The sequence below is a fragment of the Chaetodon auriga genome, chromosome 22 (assembly GCF_051107435.1).
Source record: "Chaetodon auriga isolate fChaAug3 chromosome 22, fChaAug3.hap1, whole genome shotgun sequence".
NCBI classification, from domain to species: domain Eukaryota; kingdom Metazoa; phylum Chordata; class Actinopteri; order Chaetodontiformes; family Chaetodontidae; genus Chaetodon; species Chaetodon auriga.
This window is the reverse complement of record NC_135095.1, coordinates 4064487-4077239: the sequence shown is the minus strand read 5'-3', so window position 1 is coordinate 4077239 and position 12753 is coordinate 4064487. Positions and strand designations below refer to the sequence as shown.

Here is a 12753-nt window from a genome sequence, read left to right as displayed (position 1 = left end):
AAATGCAATAATTAAGTATAGCCCTTCAGTACATTAGTTACTTTCCCTCATTGGTTTTTGAGTCACGACCCATCCTTAAATGTCTTGTTTTTTAATATTTAAAGGAAACAACATACATTCTGTTTTTCTGCATCCATGGTGACAGATAACTTGGTTTGACAATAGTGGGCAGAGGCAACGAAACCAGACTGAACGTTTGTATACAGTATGGTATGCTCAGGGGTGTCAACTGCTGATTCATTTCACACACACACACACACACACACACACACACACACACACACACACACACACAGACAGAGAGAGAGAGAGAGAGAGAGAGAGAGAGAGAGAGAGAGAGATCATGTTCATGAGTTCACTAGCAACCACAGTCCACCCTCCCAGTGTCATTTATCACCCTCCTGCCTCTCTCTCCACACACCACACACACACACACACCAGTTTCACCCAGTATGGCCAAGCTGCTGCCTCTCCACCCTGGACTGGGACAAGCAGTCCTCGGCCCACGGCCCCACACAGCTCCGAGCACTACCACACACTCCTCCACAGGAAGACAGACAGGTGAGGGATCCAGGCAGACATGGATCCACACACACAGGGGTAAGTGACTTTTCAACCTTCAGTGTCCTCTGCTGTATTCTTTCCAAAAGGTCCCTTTAAATCTGCTTTGATTCAATGTTTTAAGAATAGACACTGTAAATGTCATACCAAAGGTATTATCACATGCTACATAACATATGTATATACTATATCTTAGCATAGCAAATGACACTGATCAACCCTTCAATCCACACTTGTTTTGCACTTGTTTCTTGATTATGAAAAGAAATTTCACTCACGAACTATCACTCTGTATTTCCCTGAATATTTCATCCTCATCCAACCCTGTCAGTCCACCCAGTAACCTGCCATCCATGCCGGTCGCTCACCCTGGACAAGGTGGAGCCTCTGAATCATGGCAGCCTGGCAAAAATCAAGTCAGCCTTCGCGGCAGTGGACCCTGATGGGACAGGGCTGGTGAGCAAAGAGGAGTTCAGAGGAGTCCTCGAGAGGCTGCTGCGCGTCAGTCAGAAGCAGCTCGACACTCTGGTCCACGAGGTGAGAGGAACATTCATTTAGCCCTCTCTCTCTCTCAACATGGAGGTCAGACAGCAGGGGCTCCAAGAAGCACTTCAGCTATTCAAGACTCAATAATTCATCGCCATATCAACTTTACTCTAAATTGGAATTTATTTTGGTGTGCTCCACAGCAGCAAACATTTAACTCAACACCAGCACACCCCCCCCAACCTCTCACACAGGGCCAGCTCAGCAAAGAAATGACTGTTACATATCCAGTTTTAGCTGTTGGCTACTGGACAATTGGTTAAGATGTGCCTCAAAAAAAGGCCGTATTAGATTTTTTTTTTTCCTGTCCAAGTTATATCTGTGTTGTTATGTGCGGCATCATCCAGAAGATGGCAGTAGAAGATTTTTTTTAATCTCTTCCAGGGAGCTGACATTGACAAATGATGCTCTGTGGCCGTGGAGACTGGTCAGAGGAGAAGTGATTCTGGCAGCTGTTAATGCAGACGTTATTTGTTTGCACCTCTGTTGCAGAGCTTCCATCAGCGTTTCCTCTGAACCAGCCCACAGACTTATTCTGTTCTATTTCATGCATTCCTCTGCAGCATGCAGATGTTAACCAAAAATTGAAGGCATAAAAAAAAATAATTAAATAAATGTTGGCCATGAAAGCAGCAGCAGCAGTAATATTTTTGGCTGATGTCGGATGCGGAAGTCGTCATTCTGCATCCATGAGGCCTGATGAGAGTGCTGAGGCCTTGTATCAGGATGCTTCTCCTATCCTGGCATTGATCAATGGAGCGTGCACGTGTGTGTGGTTCGTTTGGGGTCCGTGCACGGCGGCATAATTCCCCCTCTGCCTTCATCTTCATCTGTGAGCACGATGCCTCTGTCACTCTGCGACGCCACTGCAATCGTCTCCACTGTTCCTCTTTGTTCCGTCTCAGCGCTCACGCCTGACAGTTTGACTGCCTGTCTTTCTTGCACAGATTTCCTCCCATAATATCAGCACTTTGTGTCGTCCCCCCCCCCCAAATACACAACCCCACTTCCCTCCATCCCTTGCCCACCCCTCCCACTCACCATCTTATTCATTACACATTGTGGATGAGTGTGTGTGTGTGTGTGTGTGTGCTTTCTGGAGAGTTGCAGAAAGTTTACTTTAAAGGACTATCAGTGGAGCAGCAGCTGTTGTTCTGGTGACATTCTGATGTGGAAGTTGCTTTGTGCTTGAGGGAACGACATGCCACAAGCAGCCCGACAACCCCACCCTCACTTCTTCTTCTTCTTCTTCTTCTTCTGTTATTTATTTATCTTTCTAGTCTCATCCATGCCACTTTTTGAGACTGAGATCATTTTTTTTACCAACTATTGATCAGTTATTAAATGTGCCCTGGATGTTGGGATAATAAAAGAGAACCTGCTTGAATAATTTCAGCTTAATGGGGACGATGGACAAAGAGACAATCACAGCTGATGACACAGAAAAAAGCCAGTGACAGACAGCCAGACTCATGCAGAGAGCAAGACGGAGAAAATCCACTGCATCATGAGAGCTCAAGCTCTGCCTCCTCCCTTGCAAAGTGTCTTTTTTTCCTGTGTTTATTCAGTGTGATTAGAATTGATTTTGATTCCCCTTAAATGTAGCAGCATCCAGACTACCTCTCCGGAGACGCACTCTACAATTTAAAGCCTAATTTGAACTCACGTTCAGCTGTGAGACTCTGGACACAGTCTGTGTTATCTGGTTTCCGTTTGAAGTCTGTTTTGTTGTCTGAGTAGTATTGACCAATGATGTTTGAGCGGGCTTTGGTTGCCCACCCACTGTCTATCATCTAATGACGATTTGCCTTTTAGACGCTTTTTTTTTTTTTTTTTTTTTTTTTTAATTTAATTTGCTGTATGTGTAAATAGGCAACTGGTTGCTATCAGTTTTCATATATCAAATTTATAAGGTCATAATATGCTAATATAGTGTCTACAGCTTGTTCTGCTTTCCCCAAGTGGCCAAAAATCTATTAATGGAGCATAAAAATGTACATGGTGAATGCGGAGTTCCAGTTTCACCACTGAAATGGTGAAATGCAGATTGTTGTTGTTCTAATTTAGGGAGAGAGTAAGCGAGAAGGCTGAAAAAGACCCACCTCCAATTACTAATGATTTGTCTGTTCTGTGCCATGTTCAACATTACTGCATGAAAAATGAAACTGCAGGAAATGAATGATACACAGTGAGAAATAACCGTATGCGACGTGTTCATTGCACTCCTCTGTGCAGCTGATCTGCTGTTAACAAGGCACATAACTTATCTAGTCACAGAGTAGCCTACACGCTGTACTCCAACACGTCGGACAAACTGACACAATGTTGTTTTTTTTTATACAAAGAAAGGAATAATGTAGTATATTACATTTGCAGATTTTTGGCAACTCTGTCTGTGCAAAATGCCTCATTTGTAAATGATGGTAGAAATGGGAGTGGGGTAGGTTAAATCTTTCTGCCAATAGGCTGAATGATGTGAATACCCCATCAAGGTATTAATCTTTAATAACTCGAAAAGACAGATTTCATTTGGCTGGGGTAAAGAGGTGGTTTGACATAACAGAGAGAAGACTTTTTTCGGAGCAAACTGTTTCCGAAATTGAGACCATGTTCTGATTGTGCGAGCTCTAACTGGATTGTTGTATGAATTACCATTTGCCAGTGATGATGGGGAAGCGGGAAGTGGACAGGAAGATCATGTGATCTTATCTTCACCCGTTCAGGTGCATGCTCCGTTCAGGTGCACGCTCAAGTGAGCTGTTTGGACATGCATGACATCCAGATGTAACCAGGCCAGTGTAAAAATAATCATAAATCCCTTCAGAAGGAATCGTGGACTGAAAATGACTTTACTGGAAACTCAGCAACACATATTTGAATGTAGTGCAAAACGTATAACTATGACAGCAGCACAACAAAAACACAGCATTCGCCTCATTGTGCGATTTGGCGCTCCCAATGTCTTGATAATGTTGGCCATGTGCAAAGCTGTCATTAAAGGAAAGGTGGCTACTTTGAAGAATCTAAGATAATTTCTTTTTTAGATAAAAATGTTTGGCTTCGTTCACGCTTTATTTTAGTTTACCACATAATTCCAAATGCATTATTTCAGAATAATTATTTCAGAATACTAATGCATGGAGATTCCTTCTAATCTGCAGGATTTATCCTGATTAATACTTTGTTGCTCCTCTCTGCAGAAAGAACCACCATGAAAACAATTTAAAAAAATAAAGCTAAACCGCTCTTTACAGTATGTCACGCATCATGACCCTGCCCTCCATACCATCAGCCACTGACCTCCATCTCACCTTCAGCCTCAAACTGAACTGCAGGTGTAACAACACTGTCACAGGTATATAGAGCATAGAGAGCCCCCCCCCGATCCCCTGAGGTGGGGGCTGCGTGTTACTGCTGATAGCGGTGATAATTGGACGGTGTGGTGTCTATAATAAGACTCAATGCTAGGAGCTCCGCTGGGGACTGCTGCACTGGATTACACCATGGAAGGATGTAGGGCAGGGCAACAGGGACTGTACTTTGATTATGAGCCACCAAAATAGGTATACGTGAGTGTGTGTGTATGTGTGTGTGTGTGTGTGTGTGTGTGTGTGTTTGTCTTCTTGACTGAATGTATTTGTGTGTGTGTTTTTGTGGAAACTAGCTCTTTGATTTTGTGTTCTGAGGGTTGTGTCACTGCTTACCAGCTTTCCTTTAAGTGTGTGTGTGTGTGTGTGTGTGTGTGTGTGTGTGTGTGTGTGTGTGTGTGTGTCCATTCTGGTGAAAAGCAGCACAAGGTCAGAACAAAAGCACGCAGCTGCATCCCCCAGGTGGGCCCTGTTCTAGAGAACAACACCTAGTGCACTCCCCAAACAGCCTCATCCTGAAAATGACTGCTCCACCCACCCGACGCCAGCCACAGCGCGCTTCCCGTCTCCACGGAGATGCCATTACATGTGCCATTAGCACGGGCGCTGGTGCTGGAATGTTTGAAAAGTTTGGAGTGGGCTTGAGTGCAGAAATGAATGTTCCCCCCCCGCACCGTCATCTCCATCCTCCTCTTTGCTTTCCATCATCATCACTCTCACAGTCGTGTTTGCTTGCTTACACATCTTTGTGTTTTGTGGCTGCTGCAGGTGTGTGAGAGAAGCGGGGAAACCGTGGACTACATGCAGTTTCTGAGGAGCTTCAGACAAGCTCCTGCGGCCCACAGAGCCTGCAGCAGCGGCGGCAGCAGCAGCAGCAGTGTGAGGTACGCACACTTCTCTCCTCCAGCGCCACAGCAGACCTTTTCTAAACAAAGAAGTACCACGCTGCGTTTGCATTGTTAGGCGTTTGGTGGCAGCAGCTGAACGTGCATTAACTCGGTGTGTTTCTCTCAGGCGTGGTCCACACAACACCTCCATGTCCCTGTCTGACATACAGAAGCATCTCAAAGATAAGGTGTGTACCCTCTGCTTCCCCTGATCACCTAAATGTTTGACATGCTCACTGTTAAAAGCTGCAACCTGGGATTTATGCTTCACTGCTGGTCAGGTACAGCGAGTGTGTTGGTGTTAAAGCTGCAGAATTAAATGCCCAGCGTCAAAGTTTGGCATCAACATTATTTATATTGAAGTGGAGTCTGTGCAGGTTTTTTCTACTCGTGGTGCAATGCAGAAATATTTAAGACGAGCCGGTCCCCGCTGTACAAGTAAACACATGGATGCACATGTGCATGATGTGATGCACATTCCTGACAACAGTTTCCTGCTGTTCCACTGGAATAATGGATCAGTTGGTGGTATTAAAGGACCAAGAAATGTCACAATGTGCCAGAAAAAGGCAGCTTAGAGAAGTGGAATGCTAGCTAGAAAGCAGGTTTCAGAACAACAACAAAAAAATAGTTCCACCCTCTGCTGTTATTTAACCCCAGTCAGACAGGAGTCAATGGTACCAATATGTCTGTTGCATCTACTGTATGAACTTGTCATGTTTGGGAGCCCGCTAGCTGTTGGCAAACTATCTAGCTCACTGGTGTTAGCATATTCCCGGCTGTCTGAGAGTTAGCAGTCAACACTGTAGTTTGCCAGCTACAGTAGTTCTCCAACCAGCACTGCAAGATGTCCCTACAACACTAGTCCTGTAGCACCACATGTTGTATTCCATGAGGACACGTGGGTGAACTTTGCCGTGCCGCTCTCTGGTGTGACCAGGCACCTAAATCGAGTCCCAACTGCATCAAATGAATCTTTGCATTCTCGGATTTTAAACAGGCAAATCCATTTTGTTTCACAACGCGTCACCTTAAGACGACGAGCGTGAACAGTTGGAGCTACCTGAACGACGGTGCCAGCGAGCTCTTGCTTTAATGTCCATTAATGCTGCAGTGTCACCGTTCTCCAGACAGTGCTTTGAAAAAACAAATGAATGAAATCTTCAACATGACTCACGCAGCTTCCTCAGTGTGCGTGTGTGTGTGTGTGTGTGCGTGTGAGGGGGTGATTCGTGTGGCGGCAGCATGTGTTTGTGCCAACTCTGGCAGAATTCATGCTCTACGTAGGAAGCATGACGGAATTGACTCTGGATTTGTGCTGCTTGTGTTCCACATATTAAACCAGGCTGTTGATGTTGTTTTGAAATGCGGAAAATTGACCAAATCCTCTCTGTGGATACATGAATGCCTGAGGGCTATCAGGGCTGCCCGTATCTATACCAAAGACGTGTGTGTGTGTGTGTGTGTGTGTGTGTGTGTGTGTGTGTGTGTGTGTCAAACTGTATGTTTCTGTATTTGACTGTTTTCAGGAAAAACATCTCACAGCCCACATCCTTCACTCCACACAATACACATTTATTTTAAGTCAATCCATGTCCTCCTCCTTCTACATCATGCCATTCTTTCTGTGCATGTTTTTTTTTTTTTTCCTATTTGTCTTACCAGCCGTCTGGACGTGTCCAAAGCGATTGACATCTACCAACAATTACATGATCCCAGCCAGGGCTAGAAAATAAGACAGGACTGTGTCAGAGTAACTCGCACTGAGAAGCAAATCAACCTTGTCAAGGTATTTCATTTCCTAAGCAAAACTCATGGGAGCAATAGTCAAACCTCGTCTGTATTTTCCAGATACCGATGGAAAAGGCTTAATTGTATAGTGCCTTTCACCTGCAAGATGATTCAAAATGCTTTCCATAAGACACAAACAGGCATTAAGACAAGATATGAAAGAAACAAAGAATAATGCGGCTGCAGTGCAGTAACAAATTGAATTTGATAAAAGGCAACAGAACACAGCAAGGTTTTAAGCCCTGATGTAAAAGATCTGAGAGTTTTCTGAGAGCTTGTTCCAGATATGTGGAGTGGGAATAAAAAAAACTCCAGCACCCATACAAACCAAGCATCATCATTAATTTAGAAGCTTTTTAGCCTTCATTAAACTCTGCTGTAACAAAGTTCTCTAAACTCATCACACAGATGCAATTTTTTTTGAGCTCTTCAGTTCGTTATCGAGTGTCTGATGAAACCAGAGCAGAAGATGGAGCCACATTATCCTGCTAACTGAACCCAGAATCGTGTTTTCCCTTTGTCCTCTGATTAACTGATCGATCCCTCATCTAAACAATTTGTTAGTCAAAATGGCAAAACGCTTTTCCAGCTTCTCAAATGTGAGAATTTGCTCCCATTTCGGACGGTTGATTGGAAGAACCAAGCCATTTGAAGACATTTTTGAGAAGACATTTTTCACCATCAAAACAATTCCAGTGTAGATGAACTGAAACCAGTAAATTCCACTGCTGTGTCCATCAGATTCCTTGTATGTGTACACATACTCGCCCAACAAAGCAGATTGTGAAATCCAGATGTAATACCCCAAGTGTAAAACGTTCGTCAGGGGAGGTTTTCTAGTTTGCTAAAGGCTAGCAGCATGGTCAGTCCGGTGGACAGGAAAGGGCTAAGAGTCGACCCCTGCAGATGTAGGCTCATTACTGTAGCCCTTATGGCTAGAGGTGTCAGGCAGTGGCTTCAAGAGGTCACACAAACGACCACAGCAGGCCAAGAAGGCAGCTGTTAATGGTCACCCCTGTGCGTCTCCTGTTTTGTTGTCCTCTTGCTGAGAATGGCTGTTCTGTCTTTCTTCCATCAGTATATTTTTCATGCACAGCCAGCTCTCAAATGGACCTCCATCATGGCACCAACTATGGTTGCTAGGAGACTTGTGAGGCAACCGTAAAGCCTCTTACTTCCACCCAAACAAATAGCAGCCATTTCTGACTTCATCCCCGTAAACGCTCCGCATTTGACACCCCCGTTTCCACGGAAGACAATGGGTTCCGTTGTCATGGTAACAGGATGAAGATGTCGGCCTACCCGGGTAGCGACCCCTCTGTAGGACAAATGGAGGCTCTGTTTTTCGAGAAAGTTATGATGAATAAATCAGATTTTCTGAAGCCTGTTTGCTGAACAAACAACAAAGCCACTGGGGAATCCCTCTCTGCAGTGCACACAGTTTTTGGCGACTTTGATCTCTGTCAAAATTGTTTGTCAATTACTGTAATAAGGGTGAGTGTGTAGGAATTCGTGCGCGAGCGCGCTTGTGTGTGCGTGGTCACTGTCTGATGACTCGTCTTGGAGGACCAGCTGGGCCTGATAATGAGTGATGCACACACACATATGATGAAGTACCAGTCGCAGCTGTTTACCCTGTGTGCTCGCCTTACCTATCAATATTCAATTAAGATCACCGCAACCGCTGCAACACACACACACACACACACTGAGGTAGCCATCCAAGGGTGGAATGAAGGATGTTTCGCAACTGTTTATTAACTCCATCTGTGTCCTGATCTCCTCCTCTTTGGGTTTTGTTCATTACTTGTGTTCCCTTGGTGCAGAGTTAAATGTGACAACATACAGCACGATGTATATACACTGATCATCAACAGCTTAAAACAAGACCCTCACTCAATGGGACGCCTGAATACTGGTAGTAGTCTGCTCATCTTTGGCCCGTCTCATAAGGCTTTTGTGAGTACACTTAACATTGCACCGTCACATTTCACAAAAAAATGCAGCTTTCGCATTCCAACGATTGTGCACGAGTTAAAAGGAGAGTCTTCAACCCAGCTGTGCACTGCTGAATAGTTTAGACAGCAGAAAACACTCATTTGTTCAGTGTGACGTGTTAAAAAAGCAGTAAGATGAATTAAGAGCTCTGCATTATTTACCTGACATAAGTAGTGTTTTTCAATCCATAAAAAACTACCACTTGCTCAGCTGGATGAGTTTATTTTAACACAGCAGCACTGTGTTAAAATATTGCACAAAGCAGCGAAAACTTGAACACACCAACATTCAATCAAACTTCTGTCCGTTCTATGATGGATGAGTGTGTTACTCCTGTCTATTTAATCCGGTTTTGGGAAGCTGGAACTAATCTTTGTCTGTCCGTCTGTCTGTCATTTAGTGAAATACAGTACAGCTGTCGGTTGACTGGTCACATTTTCTCCCTGCCGTTTTTTTTTTTTTTTTTTTTACATGCTATTAAAAACTTTTCAACTTTTCAAAAATAACTGGCTGTTTGTGGACAGGGTGTGTTGGTTAACTCATTCTGCATCTGCTGAGCTGTCAAACCCCCAGGGACTGTCAGACTACAATCTACACAGGTTTCGAAAACACACAGATAAAACTGACTGCTTTGATACAGCATCCAATCCTCTATTCATCTTAACTGGGCAGCGATCACTTTTCCCCATGGGCACTCACCATTATCCATGGGGGCCCAAGCACCTGAGCATGTAATCAAAAGAGACTGTCCTAGAAAAAAATGGCTGCATCAGTCATTCCCAACCTGTTCTCATTCCCTGAGCGTCGTTTGTTGGTACAGGCGTCTGTATGCGATGCACCGATCTTTCAATTAACTCCAATGTAAACCCATCCGCAGCAATATTAGACTCCAAGAGCAACTGCTCCGACCATCCAACACGTTCTCATCTCAGCAAAACCTTCCCGCCACAGAGCCTTTGTCAGGCGTTCTTAATGAGACAGTCACAGTTTGGTTCCTCCATTTTCAGAGGCTTGCTCTTTATACTACATCACCTGAGTGTCTAATATTGCCATGGTTAGTTTTACAGAGGAGTTAGATGACCATCTGATGCAAATGTGCTTGCATGCTGAGGTGGTATGGTGTGGGGTGTGATGAAGCGTCAGTATTTGACGCTCTGAGAATGAGAGCAGGCCTTCATTTCAGCAAGTGGCCAACATCTGTTTAAGTTCAGCGACAAAGCCCTCCAGCAGCTGTAGTAATTATGATGATGACGATGATGTTGTTCTCAGCTGTTCTTAGTGGACAAAGTCCATGTAGGGAGGAGGATGGTTGGATGGATGGAGTGCTGAGTCAACAAAAATATTCCAACCCTAACCAAAGTAGTGACTACACCCCAAACAAAGATGTTTCCCCAGACCTAACGGAGTTTAATCAAACCTTAACCATAGAACTGTCACATCAGCTCTATGGAGCCCTGCCTACTCGTGCTCCACATAAAGCAGTTGTGTTGCGTTCTCTCTTTAAGCACCTACGCAGGATGGACTTAATGATAATAGTAGATAATAGTCTTTGTTAAATCATAAGTCATCTGTAACTGTAACTGCATTTGGTCTTTAACTTTACTTGCATGTAAAGAATGTCTCCCTTTCTCTTGGCAGTTTCTTTCCAAAACAAAAAGCTTGTGGACAGGAACTAAACACAATACAAGTATTTAATATATGTTTAGTTAGGGAGTGGCTGCTTCCTAAGACCTTCAGCACACTCATGTAGAATGCCAAAATGTTAAAAGTGACAAAAACAGGGCCTTCTTGAGCAGAATGCATCCTGTTAGACTGGTGGCAAACTGGTCTGGGGGCCTGATTGAGTGTTTAAATATTGAGTGTCCTGAGCAAAATAATCATATTCAGTCTATATTATCAGCGTAGACTCTGTAAAGATTGCTCTCTTTATGGAAGTCCCTCGCACGAGCTGTTCCCGAAACCAACACAACAGCAGGAAGCTTCCCATATGGGCATTCCCAGGAGGAAATCTTCATCAAATAGGGGTCTGTGGTCTAATCTGCATCTATTTCAGGAGCCGCGGTGTGAGTATTTCTGGAAAGCCCTCTTGTAGACCCTCCATGTTGTTTAGGTTATGTCGTGTCTTTGTAATACTAATGTTTGGATAGGGAGCGACAGCAGCAGAATGGTCCCAGAGCCCCTTATTATCCCTCTGAGCTCCACTTTAATGCCGTCTGTCTCTGGCACTCTGGAGCCGAACCAGAGAGAAATTAGCCCTCTAATTGACAGACAAAAGAAAGTTCATCTCTGCGCTCTCTTCTGATCGCTGTCTGATCTCCTCTTGCTTTTCTCTCTTTTCTCCTCTCTTCACGCTCACTCTGTCACTTAACGGTTTCTCCTCCTCCTCCGCTCCCGTTTGTGATCTGACTGTCTCCCTTCATTCCCCTCCAACTCGCCGTCTCTTTCGCTCTCCCCGTCTCCCCCTTTTATCCCTCCTCTTCAGAGAGCTGTCCTATCCCTCTGCTCGTCTCTCTCCCATAATTCATAGTGACAGGAAAGGTTAGAGCAAGCACGGCGGAGCTCTGGCTGACAGAGTGAGGAGAGCCGAGTGTCTTTTAAAGCCTTGTCGTTACACACTGTTTACAAGTCAGCGCAGTTTGACTGAAAATACTGAAACCCTGTTTCGTGCGTGACATTAAATAAAGTCAGAGAGACAGTGTTGACATGTGAGGATTAGTGCTGCACTTACACATTTATTATAACATCGTGTCATGTTCTGTGAAGCAGGTTTCTTCTTTCATTAGAGTTTTAGTCGGTGGTTTTAGCATCCATTAGTGTAGGTTTCATCATTTTGTCTTTTACAGGAGAAGATGTGCTGTCCAAAAAAAAAAAAAAAAAAAAACTGTTTTACCTTCAGTACTCACTGCCAAGTCAAACAGTATTTGCTAAATTCCAACATGCAGGTGAAGTGGGAGGCTGGAGGCGCAAACACATCACATTAGTCATTAATCAACCCTCTAATTAAGCCCAGCTGAGAAGGTTTCATGCTTAACAAATCATTGAAGATATTTCCCTGTGTTTAAACAAGTCAGCTGAATTAAGCAAACCAGTTTAAAGAGCCCGTAATGTCACATATGAACACATTTAGATTCATCTACCCCACATAAATCTGTGCTACTGTTTGTAACAGGTGATGGTCTGAGTGCTGTTTCTGAGGCTTCTCTCCAGCCTGCCAAAATACACTTCTGGGAGAAATTTTCTGGACTTTTCAATATCAACACAGCTGTCAGCTTTGGTATTGAAACAACTATTTTGGTCTAATTGTTGGAAGAAAATGAGGATGCAGTGCTTCCACCTGGCCCAGAGTGATATTAGAGGGTCAGTCCAGACAACTTAAAAACATATTTTGTCATGTCCATTGGTGGTTTATAGTCATGCAGACAGTTTTGGTTTCACTTGTCGAGGTTTTGAGCTATCATGTGACATATGTGACAGAATTTTAAGCTCTGGTTCTTACTGTGATGTTGGCACATATGTTTGCATGTATAGTCTATACGGTCAAGAGCAACATGTCCCACTGACCCTCGAAGCTAAGGGGATCTGGAAAAGTTCAATTTTTTATC

The 12753-nt window shown here is 44.1% G+C and overlaps 1 protein-coding gene across 1 annotated transcript in view; it reads left to right on the top strand.

The window, feature by feature from the left end:
- Positions 1 to 452: 452 nt before the first annotated feature.
- Positions 453 to 12753, top strand: part of efcab6 (EF-hand calcium binding domain 6) — a 42619-nt gene continuing 30318 nt past the window's right edge. The window contains 4 exon segments of the mRNA XM_076722838.1: positions 453 to 600; positions 902 to 1098; positions 5244 to 5359; positions 5490 to 5550. Of these exon segments, the coding sequence (XP_076578953.1) occupies positions 453 to 600; positions 902 to 1098; positions 5244 to 5359; positions 5490 to 5550 (522 nt within the window).